We start from the raw sequence: 25,101 nt of genomic DNA on the forward strand, positions 1-25,101 counted from the left end.
TCTTGGTTCCTTAAACAGAATTAAGAAAACAATTTCATTATCAGAGTCATTCTGATTTCTGCATGTATCTTTAATATAGATATTGGCAAGTGTTATTATCCAGTCTGAAATAGAAGCAATGACCTGCATTCAGTATTTGCAAAGATTGAACAGCTCTATTCCAGTTTGCTTCACGACAGTCTGCGGGTATCAGGGTTTAGCTTTAATCTCTCTTTCAGTAGATGTCAAACTAGTAGCTCGCGTGAGTCGGTGACTGCAGGACTATTGAACAACACGCAGACCCAATGTGAAATTGAACAAATTACAATATTCAGGAACATAGAGTGCAAACACCCAAACTGTAAGAAGTTTGTCTCGAGTTCAGTTAGAAACCATTATTTGTTTGAGATGATTGGCATTTGACAAATGATCATACTGGCAGAACAACTTCAGTTTAAAAAAAAAAGGCATGGCGTTTGGTCCATTTTCTCTCAAGCCAAATCTGCTGCACTGATTTTCAAATTATTCTTCAATTGCTGCTATCTGTTAGCAGAGAGGATGTCTCTGATGGTTCTTGATTTTCCTCTTTTGTAGCTTCAGAATGCTTGGTGGTTTTGTTCAAAATGTTATCCTGGAAGCAGAGAGAGAATGAAATGTCATTTTCACTTGGAGCTGTTGACATTTTAAAAGAAATGGTTAGACAATTGAGAACAAATAAATATATGAATTAGGAAAGGTGACAACGTTCGGCTTAAAGTAAGAGAAAGAAAAGCAGAGGGAGCGGAAAGGTAAAGAAAGGTTAATAAGGGAGACAAAAGTGAAAAAAAATCAAGGGAAACGTTGTCTTGTCTTCGAGATAGGATGCAGAAGAGCTGTGCAGAATAAATCTCTATCCACTCTGTGTACAAACCGAAGTGACTTCTGCAATGTAGCATTTGTATTTTCCCACAACCTCAATGGTTGCGAGTGACACTGGTGACCAAAAAGAACTGAATCAAGACAAATTATCCAAATTCGTTCATGGAGTACCTTCCCTCCACCTGCCATAGTTCGATTTCTACCCATAACTCTGAGATAAAAGGTAGATAGAATTGCTGGAGAAACTCAGCGGGTGCGGCAGCATCTATGGAGCAAAGGAAATAGGCAACGTTTCGGGCCGAAACCCTTCTTCAGACTGATGCAGGGTGGGGGGGGGGGTGGGGGGGCGGGAAGCAGATAGGAAGAGGAGGAGCCAGAGGGTTGAGGGAGAGCTGAGAAGGGGAGGAGACAGCAAGGGCTACCGGACATTGGAGAAGTCAATGTTCAAGCTTTCTGTCGTGGGCCTCCTCCATTCTGTCGTGGGCCTCCTCCATTGCCAGAGTGAGCACCACCGGAAACTGGAGGAGGAGCACCTCATATTCCGCTTGGGCAGTCTGCACCCTAGTGGCATAAACAGTGACTTCTCCAATTTCCGTTAGCCCTTGCTGTCTCCTCCCCTTCTCAGCTCTCCCTCAGCCCTCTGGCTCCTCCTCTTCCTTTCATCTTCCCGCCCCCCCCACCCTGCATCAGTCTGAAGAAGGGTTTTGGCCCAAAACGTTGCCTATTTCCTTCACTCCATAGATGCTGCCGCACCCGCTGAGTTTCTCCAGCATTTTTGTCTACCTTCGATTTTCCAGCATCTGCAGTTCCTTCTTGAACACTTCTTGAGATAACAGGTCAGCATCTGAGTCAGACTACAGCTCCATAAGAGGCCAGTAACGTGAGCAGAACCCCACACCAACATGTCTTCAGAACTTGAAACAAATGATTCCAGTGCATGTTTCCATTTTACAGTAGTCTCATGACCATCCTGTGTGCACCGTTTAATGACGAAAAGTGTACATTCCTTTTCAATATTCACTCTATTTGCCTTTGCCTCAAAGTGAGCCTCTTACCTGTCTGCTGTCCACTATATTGAGAAGGACGGAGACGACCACACAGCAGATGGTGTTGGCCAGCATGAAGATCATCACCTGCCGCCAGCGCCACACTGGGATCTTCACATCACTGCATGTCAAACCCAAAGTGTTAGTAACAAGGAACTGAGCAATGGAAAGACAGTTTCTCCAATTCGCCCTATGGTTCATTTGGCTAAAAAAGCACATGCGCAGGAGACTTCAATCAGACATCAGGGTGAGTGGACATCATGTTAAAATGTTCATCTGCTGTTGAGAAAAATCTGGTCTAGAATTCAACAAAACACTTTTCCCTGCCAGCCCATGGTCGAAACAAAGAACTACAGGCGCTGGTTTTCAAAAAAAGACACAAAGTGATGGAATAACTCAGCAGGTCAAGCAGCATCCCCAGAGAAGATAGATAGGTGATGTTTCTGAAGCAGGGTCCCGACCAGAATCGTCACCCTGTCTGTCCATAGTATTTGTTTATCCTTTTACAAAAGAAAATCACCTTCCACAGTTGGCCAGCACAGACCAAGCTGCTCCTCCTGCACCTGTAATCCAGTTTTATGCTGAACATCCACACAACTGCAAGTTGCACAGAAATCTAAAGTGCCCCAAACAGCATTTCCCACTGACCTGTGAGATACATGGCATCATCAAATAAATATCGGCATTAGTTCATCGAGATCACATGATCGTCTGTTTAATTCTCTATCCTCCTCAATATTCTCCAGCCTTCACCTTTCCCCAACGCAATGTGTCCTTTTCTTGGCACATTAGTTTCCAATTACATAGATACATAGATACATAGAAAATAGGTGCAGGAGTAGGCCATTCGGCCCTTCGAGCCTGCACCGCCATTCAATATGATCATGGCTGATCATCCAACTCAGTATCCTGTACCTGCCTTCTCTCCATACCCTCTGATCCCTTTAGCCACAAGGGCCACATCTAACTCCCTCTTAAATATAGCCAATGAACTGGCCTCAACTACCCTCTGTGGCAGAGAGTTCCAGAGATTCACCACTCTCTGTGTGAAAAATGTTTTTCACATCCCCTATTACATGACCTATTTTACTGCACTGATGCTGTCTGCCATACATTGGAAAAACCTAAATCAGCTTGGGCAACAGATTTGCATAACACCTGCTTTTGGCCTGGAAGGGTAACCCTGAGCCAGTTGCCCGTCTGTTTAATTCTCTATCCTACTCCCACTGACCTATCTGTGGCCTCCTACACTATTGTAACAAAGCTCAACCTTATAGTTTCAGGAACTGGAAAACCACATTCATCATTTTCAGATGATCGAGCAGTTCTGCTGCAAAGTTATCCAATTGCAATATTATTTCAGTGGTGAAAACAGTTAATACCTCAGAGCCGAGGATCCAAGAGTGGTGCAGCTGGTAGAGCCGCTGCCTCACAATGCCAGAGACTCAAGGGCCTGTCCCACTTGGGCGTCATTTGAGTGTCATTTACGCGACATCATTTACGCGTCACGATGCGCGATGCGCGCATGGTGACGTAGGCAGTGACGCGCGGTTGCGCGCGCCCCCCGGGATTTTGGGATGTACAAAATCTTTGCGCGCCATCTGCGTGACGCGCAAATGACGCCCGTGGGACAGGCTCTTTAGGTTCGATCCTGACCTCGGGTGCTGTCTGTATGGAATCTGCAGGTTTCCCCTGTGACCACGTGGGTTTCCCTCGGATGCCCCGATTTCCTCCCACATCCCAAAGATGTGCAAGTTTGTAGGTTAATTGGCCTCTGTAAAAAAAATGCACTTAGTGTGTAGGGAGTGAATGAGAAAGTGTGAGTGTGAACAGTGATTGATGGACAGCACGGACTTTGTCTGCCAAAGGTCACATTACTATGTTGAATCTTTCAATTCAATCTAACCTGAAGATGATTCAAACAAGGGCATGGTTAAAAAAAAAAACTTGCTAAGGACTCCCATTTCATCCGAAACATCAACTCAGTATTTTCTCCTCATCGGTGCATCCTGACCTGCTAAGTATTTCCAGCATTTCTGGTTTTATTTTAGACGTCCAGCATCAGCAGTATTTGGCCTAGAAATGTTTTTGAATAACAAAATATTTTAAAAATGTAAAGAAATTATTTTTGCAGCCTTCTTTGCTCTCTGCAAAAGTCCATCAATATTCTCTATCCTTCACCTTTCCCCAATGCAATGTGTTCTTTTCTTGCAACATTAGTTCCCGGACTCCCACATTAGATCCCTCCATTTCCACCCTCGCCCCTCACCCCCTCCCCCCCCCCACATGGATATTCCGCCTTTCCACCCATAGCCTCCCAGACAGCCATTCCCGGGGTATCACTCAGCAGAGACCTCTATTCAGTTGGCAGTCTATAAATCCTGGAAAACCTTGGTGGAGTTTGACCATGTAAAAGGGGTTGCACAGATTAGGCAATTACACTGCCACAATTTGCCAAATAGACCAAAAATGCTCTGCTCACACCTCCACAACTCAGTATAATGAAGGGTCCCGATCCAAATTAAACACCTAGATGGTCCTCAAGAGCTGCTGCCTGACCGGTTGAGTTACTCCAACACTTTGAGTCATTTCTTTCAAAACTAGCACCTGCAGTTCCTTGGTTCTCCTCTACTGAACCAGATTGACACAGGGAGCACATCGAAAGGTTAGTAGCACGATCATAGATCTGCAGATCAAATGATCCAACCCTCGATTCTGCTTTAAAATAAAAGTGTTCTAATCCTGAGGGGCAATCCACAGGGAAGCATATTGATCAGGGAGAAATCAGTGCATTTTATTTTAGTGAATATCTTGGAGATGGCCATGCTATTAAAAAAATATTTGCAAGGTGTGTGTTGAGATGTCGGGGAAATATTCTGTCATCACCACAGGCTCTTGAAATATATGAAGTAAATGTTGCAGGAAAGTGGAAGATACTCAAATTAGTTTGCCAAAACATTGCTATAGCAATGAAGCCAGAGCAGGAAATAGAAGTAGACTGACTATTAATTCTTCTTACTGTAATAGGTGTGGAGGTTTGTGAACTTTATTCCAATTGGGCTAAAGAAGCGAGTGGATACAAGTGCCGTCAATGGTTCAAAAGCATTTCCTACAAAAGGCATACATTTGACAAGATAAGGCAGGAGACTGGGGACTCATAAGGTCATAAGTGATAGGAGCAGAATTAGACCATTAGGCTCATCAAATCTGCTCTGCCATTCAATCGTGGCTGATCTATCGCTCCATCCTAATCCCATTCTCCTGCCTTCTCCTCATAACCCCCGACACCCATACTAATCAAGAATCTATCTATCTCTGCCTTAAAAATATCGATTGACATGGCCTCCACAGCCTTCTGTGGCAAAGAATTACACAGAATGTCATGTTATCAATAAAGAAATGGAGAGTGAAAAGTTGCCCAAGTGTATGAATTTTTTATAATTATGCTAGAAGACAGACCTGTATGGAATAGAAGATACAAACATGCTATAAAGATGGCTTTAAAAATCTAATCTGACCTTGGAGACAACATGAGATTTCTCACATGACAGAGAGCATGCTGTTTAGACTTAGTTATTTTTTGGGGACGATGAGAGATGTCTTTCATTTAGAGTCGGACAATTGCCTGAGATGTGAAATCAACATAGGAGCCAAATGTAAGGACATTTTCTTTACACTAAACACAACAAAACTTGCATGTTTTTAACGTTTTAAACTTGGAACTACTTAAACTTTTAAAGCTGATGGCGGAACTACTTCAGGTAATTTATTTCTTGCCAAAACACAACTAAAACGTTCCCGTAGGAGATTCCAAAACGTATTGGTGACTTAAATATTCCCAGGCCATATTCCATATGGTCATAATCTAATGGACTTTTCAAGTACATTCAAAGACTTCTTGTTTCAATTTTAAAAAGTATTCTCCACGTGCAAATTTTGGAGCATTAATGCTTAACAATAATGCTTGAACATTAATGCTTAATGCTTAGCATTAATTCTTAACTAGTTAATGCTTAACTAGCAAGGCCAGCATTTATTGCCTATCCCTAACTGCCTTTGAGCAGGTCATTGCACGACAACATTGGGTGTTAACATTCCATGTTGTCATTTGAAATTGTCAATACAATTTTAAATCTAGTTTAACTGATGTTCATTGTGGACCATGTGATTTCAATCAATACACTTTTGTCTTTGTAAAGTTATGGTATATCAACATGGTTCATCATTCAATTGATTTTAAGTTATGCTTTGTGTCACATAAGTACATCAAGATGTATCAAGCAACCTGGACATGTCTTCAATGCACAGCATTTTTATTGTCACCAGGCCATATATAAACTGCTTTCACCAGAACAGGTGGTAGATCATACAAGACAACAGATATAATACAACCATCGAAATAAAATAAAATAAAAGCACTCAATTCACATAACAATACCTTCCTCTCCAGTGGCTACTACTAAGCAAAAAACCTCACCTGATTTTGCTTGCAAGGATCTGTCCAACTATCAGGTTGCAAACACCAATACCAATCATTTGCACTGAGGTTGCGACTCCTGAAGCTGTTCCAAGATTTGCCAGAGGAACGACCAAGATGATTGATGGCCACAAACTTGCCTGAGGAAATAAGCAGAATATACATATATATATAGACAATGATAAAGTACCTAATTCAGAAAATGATTCCCAAGATTTATCACAATATGCCCTTGCTGGGTTCAGCACAAGTTCACTACACAAAATGCCAGAATACTTTGAAAATGTTTTTTTTTTAATGGCTCTCAGCACATATACATTCATGCCAGTTCTACATATGTGGGTAATGAAAGAATTAAGTTACTTATCAGCTGAGAGAAAATAAAGCAAACACCTTACCGCAGCAAACGAGTAGGTGACTCCCAGCCATATCATAGAAACCAGTGGTGGTACAAAGGTAAATGCCAAGAGTGCAAAAACCGGGACTGTCAACACAGCACACGTCGTGACAAATACTCCTCTCAATCCTACATGATCCTGAAAAAAGATCAAAAGAACATTTCATGATTTCATTTGGATATGCGTATGTACATTATCAAAGCGGTTGAGGTCAGTGCTGGTTGTTGGGTGTGTCCTGGTTCAGGCAGCCGGACAAACCACCCAACTCCTTCCTTTTAATTCTCCTCTCTATTTGGCTTTAGGCTGCGGAGTTGTTCTTTGAAAAGATGCTTCGGATCCTGAATGGATTTTTAGTATTTACCATCCTCCCATTTTATATTTTGTTAGCATTTTAGTTTAATTTAGAGGCACAGCATGGAAACCGGTCCTTCAGCCCACCGAGTCCACTCTGACCACCGATCACTCTTTTACACCAATTCTATAGCATCCCACTTTCTCATCCACTCCTTACAATTTACAGAGGCCAATTAACCTACAAATCAGCTGGTTTTTGGGATGCGAGAGGAAAAACCAGAGCAACCAGAGGAAACCTACGGGAGAAGAAGCAAGCTCCATACAAACGGCACCCAAGGTCAGGATCTAACCAGGGTCTCCGGCGCAGTGAGGCAGCAGCTCTAGCAGCTGTGTCACTGTGCAGTTTGTTTCTTCTTGCTTTTCTGTGAAGTGCATGAATCATTAGGTCATCCCTTGCTACACAGCCAGAACTGAATAATGTCACCAGCTGCAGGGTAGAATTATTTGTGGCAACGATGCAGGTTGGGGAAGGTCATACCAGACGGAACAATACAGAAGGGACAAAGACTTTGGTGGAAGAGTTGTTGAAGAAGGTGATGACCAGTTCATTAGCTGTAGAGGGACTGTGGAAAATGGAAGACCAAAGTCGTAACTGTACAAGGTTAAACGTGGGTCGTGCACAACCTGGGGGAGATGTTTTCTCAATAGAATAAGAGACGACCAGAATGGAAAGGTAGTCACAGATGTGGACAATAGTGGAGAGAAGCACATGATCGGAGATAGCTTTGTTGGTGATCAGGACCATGAGAGCAGTGATCATGAACTTGGTGGGGATGGCAGTAGGGAGTTGCGTACAGTAGCATGCATGGAGGTTATACGGAGAAAAGAGAAGTGAAATCAATAAACATGGGAAGTAGCTGAGATGGAATTATCCTGAGAAGGATAATGCCAAGAAAGGACATTTCCCAACAGAAACTTGGATTGAGAAGAATGCTTGAAAATGTGGATTAACATAATGAATGTGTCATTGACATCATGAACCAAAGTTCATCTGCTAAAAAGTAAACATGTCACCTACTAAACAATCCCTCCTTAGCCTCAGAACTTTACTGATACAAAATTTTCTTCTTTAAGGGGAGAAGAGACCTTTATTTATTTAAGAAGGAACTGCAGATGCTGGAAAATCGAAGGTAGACAAAAATGCTGGAGAAACTCAGCGGGTGCAGCAGCATCTATGGAGCGAAGGAAATAGGCAATGTTTCGGGCTGAAACCCTTCTTCAGACCTTTATTATTGTTGGGATGCAATTCAGATCATTCTGCTATCTGCTGGCTTATAGGGAGGATCAAAATAAGTTCACACTTCACTGCAGCCCACCTTTTAATGTTCAGTCTGAGCTCAATATAGTTAATATTTACAACAAGGATGTTCCCAGTCTTGCAGTTAGCACAAACCAAACTACTCACAATGAGGATTCCAGCTATGGGTAACAGAATCAACGAGGTATCGAACACAGCACCAGTGATGTACGAGGCTTCTTGCTGACTGTAGCCCGGATACTTATCCTGAATAAACTTGCTGAAAAATAAATGGCAAGATGTAAACGATACAATGTCAAAGATCACTGGTGTGTGGTTTTCTCATTTTGTAATTTTATTAATATTCCTGGAGATGGTGACAAATACAGTAAACCCTCATTTTAACGGACTCTTTTAAAACAGATTTTGGTTATAGCGGATGCCACCCCTGGCTCACACCACCTTCCTGGTCTCTTACAGCTCCGCCTGCCGGTGTCACCAAGGTGTACCAACCAGCAAGCCCTACTTCACCCACTGCACGGTCCAGTTGACACGGTTGCTTTTGTGGCCCACGTTGCAGTTCCTGGGGACAGCACTTTCTTCAGGGCGCCGCCACCAACAGGAGCGCGCTCGGTCATCATGGGGCTCTCCCCCCACTCACCAGCTTCTTCCTGTCGGCCATCACTTTGTCTGCTCCCTCCTCCTGCTCCTTTTCCTCTCACTTTTTCCACTTGGCCTCCCTTCCCATCTCACACCGCTGCCCCTCCTCCTTCTCCCCGGAGTCACTGACATATTCCACCTCGGAGTCGGCGACTCTAGGGGGGAGGAGGAGGTGGCAATGGAGGAGGGAGCAGAGGAGTGGACAAAGTGGCGGGAGAAGGAAGCGACGGCGGTGGAGCGGACAAAGCAATGGCCGACAGGAAGAAGCTGGTGAGGAGGGAGAGAGTCCCAGGATGACCAAGCGTGTCCCATCAGTGGTAACAGCCTGAGAAATCGCTGTCGGCAGGGGCTACAATGCTAACCCCAACAACAGCCGTGGCTGTTGGGAGTGGGACAAGGTTTCCTTATCCCGCCACACCAACCCCCAGGCCTCCCATTTTGCTCTTAATCTCTGACTGTGAGAATCAGCAAGAGGGGCAGCAGTTATTGCCATTCCCCAGCTCTTCTGGTCAAGGTGGTGCCGGGCAGCCTTCTTGTGCCGCAGCCCTCCGTGTGGTGAGGGAGGTCCCACTGCGCCCTCAGTGATGGGGCTCCAGGATTCTGACACGGAGCCCAGGTCCCTGCCTTGTTCCATTATAACGAACAATCGGCCATAATGGACACCATTCTCCCTCCCCCTATGATTCATGTTCATAAGTTCTAGGAGCAGAATAAAGCCCATAAAGTTTACTCTGCCATTCAATCATGGATGATCTATCTTTTTTTCTCAACCCCTTTCTTCCTGTCTTTGCCTCATAACCCCCAACACCCTTACTATTCAACTGGTCTGTTACAGTGAGCGTTTATCGTATATTTATTGCATACGACAGAGGACAAAAAGTTGCAGAGAAATTGACTGTTGCCTCATTACAGAACGGCTATACATTAAAGATAAGGGCAGCGGGAAGTGTAACAAAAAAATGGAGTTTCACAACGGTTGTATTAAACATAACCTGTAATGTAGAAACTTTAGGACTGTGGTAGAGGCACTTTAGATAATGACAAACTCTACTAACCTGGCATCTGCAATAAATGGGGAGATTCCATTATAGAAGAACATGACGGTGAGAACCAGTAGCCAGTAGCGGAGAGACAAGTGGCGAATATCCTGTAGCTTCTATGAGAACAAAAACAAAGTCAGACAAGAGGTTGTGGGGGGTGGCAGTCGGGAGTGGAAGACGGAGTAAGTCCCATTTAGCCAAAGTATTGTAAGCTGAACTTATGTATCCCAACTTCCAGAGATCTACTTCAAAGACCAAGGATTACTCTCTACAATGACTGGCTATAACAGATAATCAATTCTGAATCCAGAAGCAATAGTTTATGGAAGATTAAATCCAAAGTCCGTGAATCTACCTACCACTTTCTTGGATTCCTGCTGAAGGACTTCATCTAGTCCCAACTGTTTTGCTCCATTCCCATCCAGGATGCCAACGATGATGGCCGACACAAAGCTAAGAACACACAGCAAAGTTCCTGAAGAAATGAACCACAGGAGAGCCTACATGACTGGCAAAGAATACACTGCAACAAACAGGGATATCAGATGGTCCCACCAGTGACAGTCAGAACTTCATCAGCCAAGTGCAGCCTCTTGCATTTATATCACAGATTCACCCTTGGAAAGAACATTAAATAAAATTGAAGATAGGCACAAAAAGCTGGAGTAACTCAGCGACGCTGTTTCGGCTTCGGATTCGGGAGGAATGAAGAAGGCAAGGCACAACCAGATGCAGTAATGATCCGAGCACATTCTTCCACATATTGCAGTGGAACGCCAACGTAAAGATTAACAAATCAGGCTAAATATTTAACAATTTATTTATGAGATCTGGGCATCACTGGCAAGATCAGTAATTTTTGCCTATTTCATACCACCCTTTATGATTATAGTACACATGATATTTATTTGTGGTTTGGTACAATAAATTGTTTTGTTACTCCATTTCAGAGGGCATGGTAGGGTTCAACTACATTGCAGAATGGTCTGAGGTCACAGACAGCCAGACCAGTGTTGCCTAAAAATCTTGAAGGATATTAGTGACCCTGATGGATTCGCTAAACAATCTGACAGCATCATTTTAATTTTGGTATTTAATTCCAAATATCTTTAATTAAATTAAGTTAAACCTGTTGTGGTGAGATTTGAATAAAATTCTATGCAGTAGGAGGCCAGAAGGGGACGACAGATGGCACAATGGGCTAAGTGTTCGGCTGGCAACCGGAAGGTAGCTGGTTCGAATCCCGCTTGGAGTGCATACTGTCGTTGTGTCCTTGGGCAAGACACTTCACCCACCTTTGCCTGTGTGTGTGGATGTAATTATGTGAAGCACTTTGGGGTCAATGCAAGTTGACTAAAAATGTGCTATATAAATAAAGAATTTTTTTTTTTTTTTTTTTTTTTTTTAAAGCACCACAAGTAACTGAGCCCCTTAAGATTCTGATGCGCAATTCAATTTATTTGTTCTATGTCCAGTGATGCCAAAACAGAATTTGCATGAATATCTAAACCAGTTAATTTAATTATCTATCAGTGAAACGCAGCTCTACAAATGTCTGTTTGGGTTTGTCTTTTTGAGTTAATTGATGGAAGAATTTTCCTTAAAGTACAATCTGGTTAAAATTAATTACAAGACAAATTTAGCATCTTTAATCGGAGTATAATATTCTCATAGACTCCAATTATGATACAATAATCAGCACAGGACTGGTTTCACTTTCCTCACACAAATATTTTTCAAATCCACGGCCTTCAACAAAAATTCTTCATATCCATGCTTACCTCCCCAAAGAGTCCACTGAATCCCAAAACGTGCCTCTAAAGACTGGGTTAATAAGAAATTGAGGACACTGCCAAAACGAGAGAAGGCCATTATCAGCCCAAAAGCCAAAGCCAGCTCCTTGCGTTTGAACCAGAAAGCAACGATTCGATCTTGTGCAACTGAGAATTTGGAGAGAGAGAAGGAACAGAAAGTGAATGAATGGATTCACACACATCACAAAAGAACACACACACACAACTGGGAAAAGGCACTATTTAACATACTTGATTGATAGATACTTCATTAACATGTGACATGTCACAGTGAAATTCTCTCTTTTGTATACCATACCATATACCATGCAAATAGTCGCAAAGTAGAGGGGCCGACAAAGTTACAAAGTATTCATCATGGTCCTCACAGGTCGCTCTTTGTTCTCAGTTGCTCCCCGCGCCGGGTCCCTCTTGCATACAACAGATAAATGCCAAATCTACAATACAATACAGCGACATGTTTCATGGGTTTCAAGGTCAGTTTATTGTCATGTGACCTATTAAGAAGGTACAGTGAAATACGAATTACCATACAGCCATACTAAAAAAAAAGACACACAACAACATAAAAGTTAACATAAACATCCACCACAGCAGATTCCCCACGTTCCTCACTGTGATGGAAGGCAATGAAGTCCAATCTTCTTCCTCTTTTATTCTCCCAGGTTCGGGGCAGTCGAACCATCCACAGTCGGGGCGATCGAAGATCCCGCAGCCGGCGGTCAAAGCCCCCGCGTCACGGCGATCCAAGCTCCCGCGTTGGGGCAATCGAAGCTCCTGCGTCTTGTCGTTCCCAAAGTCGGTTTCTAACAAGCTCTGCGATGTTAAAGCCCGCAGGCAACCGCGCTGGAGCTCTCGAAGTCGGTCTCCAGCAAAGGCCGCCTACTCCTTGATGTTGGGCCACAGTGTAGACAGAGATACGATACGGGAAAAAAATCGCATCTCTGTCGAGGTAAGAGATTAGAAAAAGATCCCCCCAACTTCCCCCACATAAAACAAGCTAATAAAACACTAAAAAATACATTTAACACATCCAAAGAAACAATAAAGAAGGGACTGTTGGTTCGGGTGAAGTTGAGAAATTTGGTATTCACACTAACTAATAAGCTCTTGATTAGTTTAAGCTCGCACCTTACAGAATTAACAGAGAATCCAAGCTTAAGTGAGTCAAGAAACAGAATGATCTCCAGCCATCTGCTGAATGACAGAGTGATGATGGACAGGTTTGCTGCTCATACACTGTCCTTTCCTTCCACATCACTCACACTGACAGACTGGGGAGATTGGTTTCATCTGTCACAATGCCAGATTGTCAGCCCTTTCTGTACTCACCAGAAAGAATCTGAGGAACTGTCCTGACCTGAAATGTCTCCTGTGCATTCCCTCTCCAGATGCTGCCTGACCAGTTGGAGTTTCTCCAGGACTTCAAGAAGATTCACCATCATCTTCTGGAGGACAGTGGTACATATAATTGCTGTCCTCACCAGCAATGCCAGTATCCTAAAGACCTCTATCAACTGTGAAAATAAAACTCCAACATTTTCATTTCACAAAGATTGAAGACTGAAATGCATATTCATTCAATCCTTGAGGAAGAAAGGGAATAATTCAACTCGGAATATTAACTAAAATGCACATTGTCCTGGATGGTGAACAACAAGGAGATTCATGAGGCAAATTTAAAGGTGATTTATGAGGAAAGTTTTCCCCCCCTCAAATGCAAGGTGGTAGGTGTCTTGTATGTGGTACCAGGGGAAGTGGTGAAAAAGCAACAGCAGTGGCTGTTAAATAATAGCAACATTTAAGAGGCATTCAGATAGGCACGTGATTAAATAGACAGGGAATGGAGAGAGATGGACTACGCGCAAGCAGATGGGATTGGTTTCAATTCACATCATAGTCAGCACAGATATCATGGGCTGAAGGGCATGTTCCTGTGCTGTAATGATCAACATTAAATTAATGAATGATTGAACAGTTCAGACAATGTTCTAAGGCCTGGCCTTTTCCTTTCAGTCTGGTACCAAGAGGTTGAACTAATACTTACTCATGAGTGACCCGTTGCTTGAGCCAAAAATAAGTCGGCCGATGAGCATCAGAGGCAATAGGTAATGGGTCCCCTTGAAATGAGATCCCAAAGCAAAGGTGGCCGAGCCCAGCACAATAAGAAAGGAGAACAAGAGGACACCAACTGTAGGGGAAAATACATCAAACGGTTTCAACCAGAGAAGATTTACCTTATGATTAAAATTAGAACATTTAATATATCAACATATATACCCCAAGATGCCAATTTGTTTTTAAATGTTCCAAATATTTTTTTCCTGGGAGATTATCCCAGTCATTTATCATTGATCAATTAACCTTTTCAATAACCCATTTTTAAAATGACTGTAGTTCCCTTCTTTCAACCTCTTTGGGTTTACTTGAAAAGTTATTTCAGGTTTTTCTTATCTAGGACTAAACATGTACACAACTGTTTTGGTAGACACTAGAGTAGAACCTTTAGTCATCTTGTCTTAGCGTATCCCATCAATATTTTACATTTTTCCCCTATCTTTCGTTAGCATGCTGATGCTGTTGGTACACAAATTTAACACAAATGAATTAACTCCCACTAATGGGAGAGTCTAGGACCAGAGGGCAAAGCCTCAGAATTAAAGGATGTTCCTTTAGGAAGGAGATGAGGAGGAATTTCTTTAGTCAGAGGATGGTGAATCTGTGGAATTCTTTGCCTCAGAAGGTTGTGTAGTAAATGGATATTTTTAAGGCAGAGATAGATAGATTCACAATCAATACAATACAATCAGTTTTATTCGTCACATTGCACATAAAGTGTAAGTGAAATGAATTTGCCAGCAGCGGTACAATGATAAAGAACACACAAAAACACACAAAAAATTTAACACAAACATCCACCACAGCATTCATCACTGTGGTGGAAGGCACAAAATTTGGCCAGTCCTCCTCCATTTTCCCCCGTGGTCGGGACCTGATTCTTGATTAGTACAGGTGTGCAAATACTGGTGAACCAGATTGAAAAGAATCAGTGGCATAGATATAGAGGCTTCCTGAATCATGCCACTCAGAGAGTTCCAGTAATAGGAAATGGCACGCTTTCCCAAATGCTTAGGCTTTAGAAGTGCACCTAACAAACATGCAGCTTCGCAGACACACCCAACTAACATCAGCATGCTCAACACTCAGGTTATTGTGACAACATGTGCCTGCTGAATTATTTCTGATTTATTATAAGCTGAAGAACCTGTTGTGCTGTGGATAAGAGGAACTCCCTATGGAATTCACGCACCGCGCAGATGGCTTATTTATTGGCCTCCTTGCGGACGTTCATACAGTTCTTCAGACTCACCACGGTTTCCCAGCTTGTCTATGAGGAAACCTGCCAGTATCACCACCAGAGCATTTCTACAGGAGAGAAAATACAAATGCAATTAGAGATTACAATTAAAACAGCACACCCAAGAATTTGTGTCTATCAAAGGGTGGCACGGTAATGCAGTGATAGAGTTGATACCCGGGTTCGATCATGACTACAGGTGATGTCTGTACGGAGTTCGTACGTTCTCCCTGTGACCACGTAGGTTTTCTCCGGGTACTCCAGTTTCCTTCCATATGCCAAGGACATACAGGTTTTGTAGGTTAATTGACTTTGGTAGGAATTGGAAATTGTCCCTATTGTGTAGGATAGTGTTAGTGTGCAGGAATGGGTGGTCGGCACAGACTCGGTGGGCCGAAGGGCCTGTTTCCGCGCTGTATCTCTAAACTAAACAAAGCCTTAATGTCAGAATAAACTCCTCTTCAGTCTCCTCTCTCTTCACCTTAACTCCCGGCTCAACTGCTCAAAACTATTCTCATTCCTGCCATCTTTGTAGAATCTCACAATTCACATTCAAAAGTTTATTGTCTTTATGCCAGTCGAACACTGGATGCTAATTGGTATGTAATTGTTGGTATGCAATTGGAATCACTCAAAACCAGAGCAACAATGAAAGCTGTGCCTTGGGCAAAGTTGAACAAAGTAATGTTTTCACAAAACAGGTTCTTCATCAATCCAGAAAACTCGCTCAGTTGGAAAAGCAATCGGTAATGGAACCTTTGAGAGCAGAGAATCCCAGATTATCAACAAAGAAAGTGGCATTAAGGGAAACAGCACCAGTCAGGAAGTGGTCATGCAGCTTTATAGGACTTTGGTTAGGCTGTATGTGGAGAATTGTGCACAGCTCTGGTTGCCCCATTACCGGCAGGAAGTGGCGGCATTGGAGGATGCAGACGAGCAATCCAGCATCTGCAGTTCCTTCCTACACATTTCGTCTGTTCCACTGTGAAATCTTCTCAATCACCTACTTTGAAGAAGTTCTCCTCCTCTCTCCGTCGAGAGTTCTGCAAAATTCTCTCCCGCTGCTCCCCTTCTGTGATTCCTCCTGCTCTACGACCACGTTTTAACCCAAACTCGATCAATCATCCCCTTTGAAGTCTCATTTTCACACCTTACCCTTCCTTAACTCTGTCTTCCTCTCACCTGGCTCTCTGTCTGAAGAAGGGTCTCGACCCGAAACATCACCCATTCCTTCTAAGCAGAGATGCTGCCTGGTTACTCCAGCATTGTGTGTCTATCCAGAACATTGCCTGGCCTATAGAGTATTAGCTGTAGGGTAGTACGAGCTATATATGAAAGGCACAGATAGACAACCAGAACCTCTCCCCCCACACCCAAGGTGGAGATGGCAAAGACTAGAGGAGATAGCTTTAAGGTGAGAGGGACAAAGTTTAAAGGAGATATGAAGGGCCGTTTTTTTTTCAGACACACACAGAGTGATGGATGCTTAGAATGTGCTGCCAGGGGTGGAGGTGGAGGCAAATATGATCGGTATTTAAAAGGCTTTAGATAGGTATGTGGGGATGCAGGGAATGGAGGACATGCAAGCAGAGAGATTAGTTTAACAGCATCATGATCGGCGGGGACATTGTGCGCTGAAAGACCTGTACTGCTTCATGTTCTTTTACAGTGTGCTTAAGGAGGAAAAAGTAAAAACAAAACTGGGCTTGTTTCTGTTCTAAGTGCCAACAAATAACTATCTCTCTAATTACAAATGCATAGGAGATTGTGCAAGTTCAGCGAAAATGAACACACGGTGAGGCACATGTACTTGAAGAGCCTGTTTAAACTTGCTACCTCACCCTGCTCATCAGTAACAGACACGTGTCATGTGTTCACATGTGGTGATAAATGGTGAGATTTACTGATGTTCTGTAAAATGGTTGGATGGAAATGGACCACTGTACTGAAATATATTACCTAGCTTGAGTGCTGGAAAAAATAAGCTCTTGAGGACAATGTGAAAGTATTTATTTCATTACGTTGGATACTTACGTCCACGCATAGATAGCATAGAGAAGGTTGTACTGCTGTGGGGTCATTCCCAGTCCCTCCACACAATCTGTTGTCCCATTGGTGTCATTAGCATTAAGACAAGTGAGATTCTGGAATGGAACGGGCCACAACACTGTCAGACAGAGGCAACAGAGGACAGACTTAGAACGCAATTCATCTGTTAATCCCAATTCTTTTTTTCACACTCATACTTGTAATCCAGTCCAGATCTGTGACCATCCTCAACAAAACATTAGTTTATAGACAATAGACAATAGGTGCAGGAGTGGGCCATTCGGCCCTTTGAGCCAGCACCGCCATTCAATGTGATCATGGCTGATCATCCCCAATCAGTACCCCGTTCCTGCCTTCTCCCCATATCCCCTATCTCCGCTATCCCCAGTGGGATCATCTTCATTAACATGACATCGTTGTAAATTTCCCAGCATCAAACAAAACAAATAACTAACATTTTGCAAAAGCTAATAAAGCTCCAGAAGAGAAACTCTCCTTAAATGACAAGGGATGGGGGAAGCAAAAGATATGTAGATATTTTCTTCATCTAACTTTTTGTGTTTATGCAGGCTTATTAAACTACCATGCAAGTCAGTGCATCTTCAGGCCTGACCAATAGATAAATGACTGAAGAGTGACACAAAAAGCTCAATGGGTCAGGCAGCATTGCTGGAGAAAAAGAGTAGGTGACGTTTGGGGTCAAATCCCTTCTTTAGACTGAGAGTCAGAGGAAAGGGAAATGAGAGATATAGACAGTGATATAGAACAAATGAATGGAAGATATGCAAAAAATGGTCAAGGAAAGAGCCCACAATGGTCCATTGTTTGCTGTAGGTAGGTGATAATGAGTTCACCTTTCCTTGATCATCGTACTTATTTTGCATATATTCCATTTATTTCTTGTCTATCTCTCTATATCTCTGACTCAGTCCAAAGAAGGATCTCGACCCGAAACTTTAGCGATTCATTTTCTCCCGAGATGCTGCCTGACCCGCTGAGTTACTCCAGCATTTTGTGTCTACCTTCGCTGTAAACCAGCATCTGCCATTCCCTCCTGCACGATGACTGAAGAGTGGCGCCCAATTTATATTGTGTAGTCTGTCCATCTAAAGGCACAGTGGACATGATCCACGCTGCCTGACAACTGTGAGAACAATGCAGGAATCTGCACAGCCACTTTACATAGACTTCTTTGACCTCTGAATCCATTCATCAGGAAGGACTGCGAAATACCCTTCTGAAATTCAGATGTCCAGAGAAATAAATCTGCATCTTTTGCTTGCTGAGTGCCCCCCCCCCCCCCCCCCATCCCCCCTGGACTGTCTCCCTCAGATGGTCACGTCGCACAGTTTATTTATTTATTTATTTATTTTTGACATCGGTTGGAAGCTGCATACTAAATCTCATTGGTTTTGCTCGTCACGACTACATGCTGGTAAACATACAGTGAATGTGACGTATATTATAGGCCCAATGCACCATACAGGCAGAGTGGTGTTCCTTGGAAAGGGAGACAGAGCAGGTTTGTTGCCAGTTATTTGCACATTCTTGTGACTAACTAGGTAATAAGTTCATCCTGTGGACAATCCAGTACTCACCCCCTGGAACTGATCCTGAAGCACACTGGGAATGTCAAAGCAGAAATAGGAACCAAAAGTCATCAGGCAGTTGAAAAATAGTAGCAGGAACCTGTAATAGGCTAAAAGGAGAGAGGGATAAGGTGTAAAAAGCATACAGAATGAATGGATGTAACATTAATTTTGTCAAACTGCAATATTGTCAATTATAGAAAAACTTAACACATTACTTGGAAATCAATAAAACTGCAGGTGCTGGAATCTGAATATAAACAGAAAATTCTGATAAAAAAAACATAGAAACAAAAAAAATAGGTGCAGGAGTAAATCAGTTGGCCCTTCGTGCCAGCACCACCATTCAATTTTGATTCTTTTATTGTCATTCAGACCTTTCGGTCTGAACGAAATTACGTTGCCTGCAGTCATACACAGTAACAATAAATAACAAAACATACAATAAACACAAATTAACATCCACCACAGTGAGTTCACCAAGCACCTCCTCACTGTGATGGAGGCAAAAGTCTTAGTCTCTGTCTCTTCCCTCCTTGTTCTCCCTCTGCGCTGAGGCGATCGATCCAGGCCGAAGATGCCGCTCTCCAGTCCAGCGGACCTCCGTGGTGATGGCGCCGCTGTTGAAAGCCGGAACGCCGTCTCCGCTCCACTCCAAGTCAGCCCGCCACAGCCTCAGCTCCGAGTCCCACTGAATCAGCTCCGAGTCCCGCTGCAACAGCTCCTTGTCCCGCAGTCTCAGCTCCGAGTCCCGCTGCAACAGCTCCTTGTCCCGCAGTCTCAGCTCCGAGTCCCGCTGCATCAGCTCCGAGTCCCGCTGCAACAGCTCCGAGTCCCGCTGCAACAGCTCCGAGTCCCGCTGCATCAGCTCCGAGTCCTGCTGCAACAGCTCCGGGCCGCTGCCTCAGCTCCGAGTCCCACTGCATCAGCTCCGAGTCCCGCTGCAACAGCTCCGGGCCGCTGCCTCAGCTCCGAGTCCCGCTGCATCAGCTCCGAGTCCTGCAGCCCCAGCCCCGGGCCGCTGCCGAAAGCTGGAACGCCGCTTCAGCTGCCTCGGCCTCGAAGACGGCCAGCCTCGCGTTGGTAAGTCCTGGCTGGCTCTGCCTCCGGAGCCCTCGAGGTCGGTCGCAGGTTGGAGACTGCCAGTTCCGCCATTAGGCCTCAGCGCAGACGGAGGCAGAGAAGGGGGATACGACAAGAAAAAGTTGCATTCCCCCGAAGGAAGAGATAAAAAAACATGTTTCACCCCCCCATATCACAACCCAACAAACTAAAACTTAGCCAAAACAAGACAAAAAAAACAACAACAAAAAAGTAAAGACAGACAGACTGCAGGCGAGCCGCAGCTGTTAACAGCGCCGCCACTTCCGGAACGGAATGATCATGGCTGATCATCCTAATTCAGTACCCCGTTCCTGCTTTCTCCCCATATCCCTTGATTCCGTTAGCCCTAAGATCTATACTCTCCCTTGAAAACATCCAGTGAATTGGCCTCCACTGCCTTCTGTGGCAGAGAATTCCACAGATTCACAACTCTTTGGGTGAAAAAGTTTGTCCTCTTATCAGTCCTAAATGGCCTACCCCTTATTCTTAAACTATGACCCCTGGTCCTGGACTCCCCCAACATTGGGAACATTTTTCCTGCATCTAGCCTGTCCAATCCAAAGAACCCAACCAGTTCTGATCTGCAGCCTGGGCACTTTGCTCCCTTCGAGACTTAACATTGAATGGTCCAACTTCAGGTGAAGTGCTCTCTCAATGTTTCCCATTATCATTCTTGTGTTCCTTTCCAAACTCGTTCGTATAAAAAGCCTTGTTAATGGTCAGTACCCATGCTCCTTAACACCTGAAGAAGGGTTTCGGCCCGAAACGTTGCCTATTTCCTTCGCTCCATAGATGCTGCTGCACCCGCTGAGTTTCTCCAGCCTTTTTGTGTACCTCCTCAACACCTGATTTGCCTTAACCAATTTAATTTACAAACTAAAATTTTACAAACTAATTCCATTGTAAAATATCCTGCGAATCTTCCATTTAGTTACTGGAGACTTGAGAGAACTTTTAATTACGTTGCAAGTCCTTGCTTATCAATCTATATTAAAATAATTAATTTTATGACCATAAGACTATAATCTCCTTAATAGAAATTTAAGGAATTTAGAAGCGTTCATTAATGATGTAGCAATTTCTACTTTGAGATTAACGTCATGGTGCAATGTTTTATTTACCATTTTCCTGCATCATGTTAATTTAGTAATGTCTTCTCGTTCCATATCTGTGACTATCCATTGTTATGACTGCTGCTGAATGCCGGTGATGTGAAACTGGCCAGAAGCAGATGCCAATAAAGGGGAAGTTTTCACTGCAGTGAATGCAAAATATACACGTGGGGATTTTTATTTCTTAGGTTAGAAATGAGTGCTGTCGCATTACCATTGATTGCAGATGCTAAACCATTGTGGCAGATTGAGGGGTAGACTGCCACGTAGGGCGGGGGGGGGGGGGGGGAGTGTTTGTTGCTCCACTGAGCTTCGCTGAGATTGTTTGTTGCTCCAATGTAAATAGTGTTGATTTTACAAATGGAGACACCAGGAACTGCAGTTCAGTTCGGTTTAGTTTATTGTCACGTGTACCGAGGTACAGTGAAAAGCTTTTGTTGCGTGCTAAGCAGTCAGCGGAAAGACAATACATGATTACAATTGAGCCATTATAGATACATGAAAAGGGAATAACGTTTAGTGCAAAGTAAAGCCATTAAAGTCCGATCAAAGATAGTCCAAAATGCTGGTTTATTTAAAAGGACAAGGTGCACAAGCAAACATGGTTAGGCGACGTTTCGGGTCGGGAATCTTCTTCACCCAAAGGAAGGTTCAGATCTGAAACATCACCTATCCATTTTCACCAGAGATGCTGCCTGTCCTGCTGAGTTACACCAACAAAGGCCCCATAGCAGAAGCGTCCACGTCGCGGGGCTGGAAACTGGAAGTATCCTGAGCTCAATGTCTCATGGCAACAGAGCCGTAAAATAGTCTTTCCACATAAAGCCTTTGTGTTGGTGGCATCAAGCTTCAACGCATCTCTTAGCATGTACTCCTGCAGCTTGGATAAATGCCACTCGTGGACATCTTGTGGTATATGCAGACCAATAAATATTGGGCAGATCCAAGTGCGTCTTTCACTAAGTCTACGATCTTCCAGCAGCATTTGATGTCTGTCTTGCTGTGACCCCTGAGAACAGTCTGGTGGTTCTAGCAATGAAACATTCAGCCAAATAGTTTTGACTAAACTCAGTGGGACCCATTGGGTCCCAGTCACCACGGTGGGTGTGTGGTGGGTGTGGGGGGTGGGGGGTAGGGGGGGGGGGGGCGTGGAAGGAGTTGTAATCCTACACCTAGTCATGCAAATTAAACTTTACAATTTTTTCGCTGATTAGATAGCATGCAACTTAAAAGCTTTTCACTGTATCTTAGAACATGTGATCATAATATACTAAACTGAACACTGCCCAGAGGCTCTGACCTCTCCACCATTGGAGGGATTTATCAGAATCGCTGCCTCAAAAAGGCAGCCAGCATCATCAGAGACCCACACCATCATGGCCACAGCTTCTTCCCCACAGCCATCAGGTTATTAAACGCTGATAAGCTCTGAACTACAATAGACTATGATTATTATAATTATTGCATTACTATTGTTTGTTTTTTGAGTATGTGTATATATGTGTGTGTACTTGTATGTGTATATATGTGTGTGTACTTGTATGTGTATATATGTGTGTGTACTTGTATGTGTATTTATACACACTGAACTTTTTTCTTTTTTTACTCTCTTTTATCAGAATGTTTACAGTGTATACAATATATATTCTGTTGTGCTGCAGCAAGTAAGAATTTCATTGTTCTAACTGGGACATATGACACGTGACTCTTGGAGTGACTTGGAGTTTAGAATGTCTTCTATAGAGTCATCTTAAAATAAAAGTGCAAATTAATATACAAGAAGTAAAACAGCAGCATAAAGTCCACAGAGATGATGCTGCTTGCTAATTAGGTGACCAATGGTAAAGATTATTATTTCTGTGTTCCTTACTTTTGTTTACAAAATAAACACAAATCTTGGGACGGTTGCCATTATCTACTTGCATTATCTACTTGAGTCTGAAGAAGGGTTTCGGCCCGAAACGTCGCCTATTTCCTTCGCTCCATAGATGCTGCTGCACCCGCTGAGTTTCCCCAGCAATTTTGTGTACCTGCCATTATCTACTGTTCTGTAAATGTTATCTGGTGTTATAAAGTTAGCTGCAATTCTAACTGAACGTTGGTTTTCCATTGGAAGTGCGGTTTGACTGGACTTTGTTCAGGACTGCGTGTTTGCAGATTAAATGAATCCATCCTTATTCTTAAATACTGTCACCCCATATATAGAGAATTTAAAAAAAAAGTAAAGTTGAAAGCAGGTGCTCGCACATCTGCAAGGAATTTAAATGATATTCAGCGTGTCGCACATTAACACTTGAAGACGGGTCCCGAAGCAAAACGACACACATCCACCTTCTCCAGAGATGCTGCTGGCCCCGCTGAGTTAGTCCAGCACTGTGTCTTTTTGTTGTTGTTGCAATACCAGCATCTGCAGTTCCTTGTGTCATTTCAGCAATACTCTTCAATAACGCATGCATTTCTGATATACCTTTTTGTTAAGAGTTAACAGCACAGAAATTCATTCCGACCAACCAGACGTATTTAGGCATTCAAATTAATGCTGACCTCTTTCTGCTGGCTGGCTCATGTCGGAGAATTAGCGTCTTCCCTACAGATGGACTTGATTCAGCAGCAACTGGTTTGGTGTCACCGTCTGATACACTGGAGCTCGCGGCTGGCAGACTTGCAACATGTGATTTCACCGCCTGTAACCAAAGATCTTATAGGATCTTTGCCTGTAACTTCACAACCCCGGAAGTAACAGCGGCTCGCAGGTCAGAACCAAACTTACCCAATGTACACAAAAAAGCTGGAGAAACTCAGCGGGTGCAGCAGCATCTATGGAGCGAAGGAAATAGGCAACGTTTCGGACCGAAACCCTTCACAAGAGACACGTGTTTCACCACACCTGGTAATGCTGGTGGAAGCTTTACATCTGAATGTTAAAATGTATCCTGCATTGAGTCGGCTTAAAATAAAGAGCAAAGTCACGTACAAGTAAAACAGCAACATAAATAAGTACACGGTGATGCAAATTATAGTCATAACCCCCCCGCCCCGCTCCAGATTCCAGCATCTGCAGTATGTTTTGTTCTGTTTTTGGTTTATTATCATGTATGCTGAGTGACAGTGAAAAGCTTTTGTTTGCATGCTATCCAGTCAAAAAAAAAGACTACACATGATTACAGTCAAGCCGGCCACTGTTTGCAGATAAAGGAAAAAGGGTACATTTAGTGCAAGATAAAGTCCAAATAAAGCAGTTCAAAGATCCTTCTGCAGTTGTACAGAGCCTTAGTGAGACCACACTTGGAGTATTGTGTGCAGTTTTGGTCCCCTAATTTGAGGAAGGACATTCTTGCTATTGAGGGAGTGCAGCGTAGGTTTACAAGGTTAACTCCGGGGATAGCGGGACTGTCATATGCTGAGAGAATGGAGCAGCTGGGCTTGTACACTCTGGAGTTTAGAAGGATGAGAGGATATCTCATTGAAACATATTCTTTGGGAGCAACAACAGCAGCAGGAGATTAGCAAGAGATACGACTGATTGGCTCTAGCCCAAGTGGGAGGAGAGAAGTGAAAACAGTTTAAGTACAGGTTTTAAACAGTTGAAAACTGAGGAATTTGGTTTGTAAATTGGTAAATCAGGCAATTTATCAGTCAATTTAAGCAAGACTGCTCTTAGCGAGCGGCAGTGAGTGAGCGGCCTTGCGAGGGAAGTGCCCTGTGAGTAAAGTGTGAGTCTTTGGCTCGAGAGTCTTCAGAGAGGAGGCTGAGGAGAGGAGACTACGCAAAACACTGCAGAGGGAGAGACGAAAGAAGGAGATGTCAGGCAAGCTGATTCAGTGTGATGCTTGCAGTATGTGGGAGGTCAAGGACACCGCTGGTGCCTCTGGCTGCTACAAATGCGAAAAGTGCATCCAGGTAGAGCTCCTGAAGGGCCATGTTGGGGAACTGGAGAAGCAAGTGGATGACCTCCGGTTCGTCCGAGAAACGGAGTCGTTCCTCGACAAGTCCTACAGTACGATTGTTACACCTAAGGTACTGGAA

The 25,101-nt window shown here is 43.5% G+C and overlaps 1 protein-coding gene across 2 annotated transcripts; it reads right to left on the minus strand.

Annotated features, from left to right (window-relative positions):
- Window positions 1-55: 55 nt before the first annotated feature.
- On the minus strand, window positions 56-23,729 carry LOC116985553 (major facilitator superfamily domain-containing protein 1-like). Of its 2 annotated transcripts, none has more exons than XM_033040349.1 (13): window positions 23,620-23,729; window positions 18,869-18,969; window positions 17,256-17,365; window positions 15,234-15,289; window positions 13,911-14,054; window positions 11,831-11,989; window positions 10,409-10,524; window positions 10,065-10,165; window positions 8,518-8,629; window positions 6,759-6,896; window positions 6,361-6,500; window positions 1,893-2,004; window positions 56-610 (listed from the first exon to the last, which is right to left on the minus strand). In XM_033040349.1, exons 1-13 carry the CDS (start codon window positions 23,639-23,641, stop codon window positions 509-511), a joined length of 1,413 nt encoding a protein of 470 aa, XP_032896240.1. In that variant the 5' UTR covers window positions 23,642-23,729; the 3' UTR covers window positions 56-508. The 2 variants fall into 2 exon arrangements, with proteins under 2 accessions (XP_032896240.1, XP_032896241.1); XM_033040350.1 differs by having other exon boundaries at window positions 17,256-17,388.
- Between the last annotated feature and the right edge of the window lie 1,372 nt (window positions 23,730-25,101).

The sequence above is a fragment of the Amblyraja radiata genome, chromosome 22, assembly GCF_010909765.2.
Source record: "Amblyraja radiata isolate CabotCenter1 chromosome 22, sAmbRad1.1.pri, whole genome shotgun sequence".
NCBI lineage: Eukaryota > Metazoa > Chordata > Chondrichthyes > Rajiformes > Rajidae > Amblyraja > Amblyraja radiata.

Excerpts from the sequence above, each read along its gene's own strand:
- LOC116985553 (XM_033040349.1), bottom strand. The coding sequence starts at position 23,641 with ATGAGCCAGCCAGCAGAAAGAG. Across the intron at positions 6,897-8,517 it reads CCATAGCTGGAATCCTCATT|GATCATGTAGGATTGAGAGG; the intron begins GTGAGTAGTTTG and ends ATCTTTTTTCAG. Across the intron at positions 611-1,892 it reads ATATAGTGGACAGCAGACAG|GATAACATTTTGAACAAAAC; the intron begins GTAAGAGGCTCA and ends CTCTGCTTCCAG.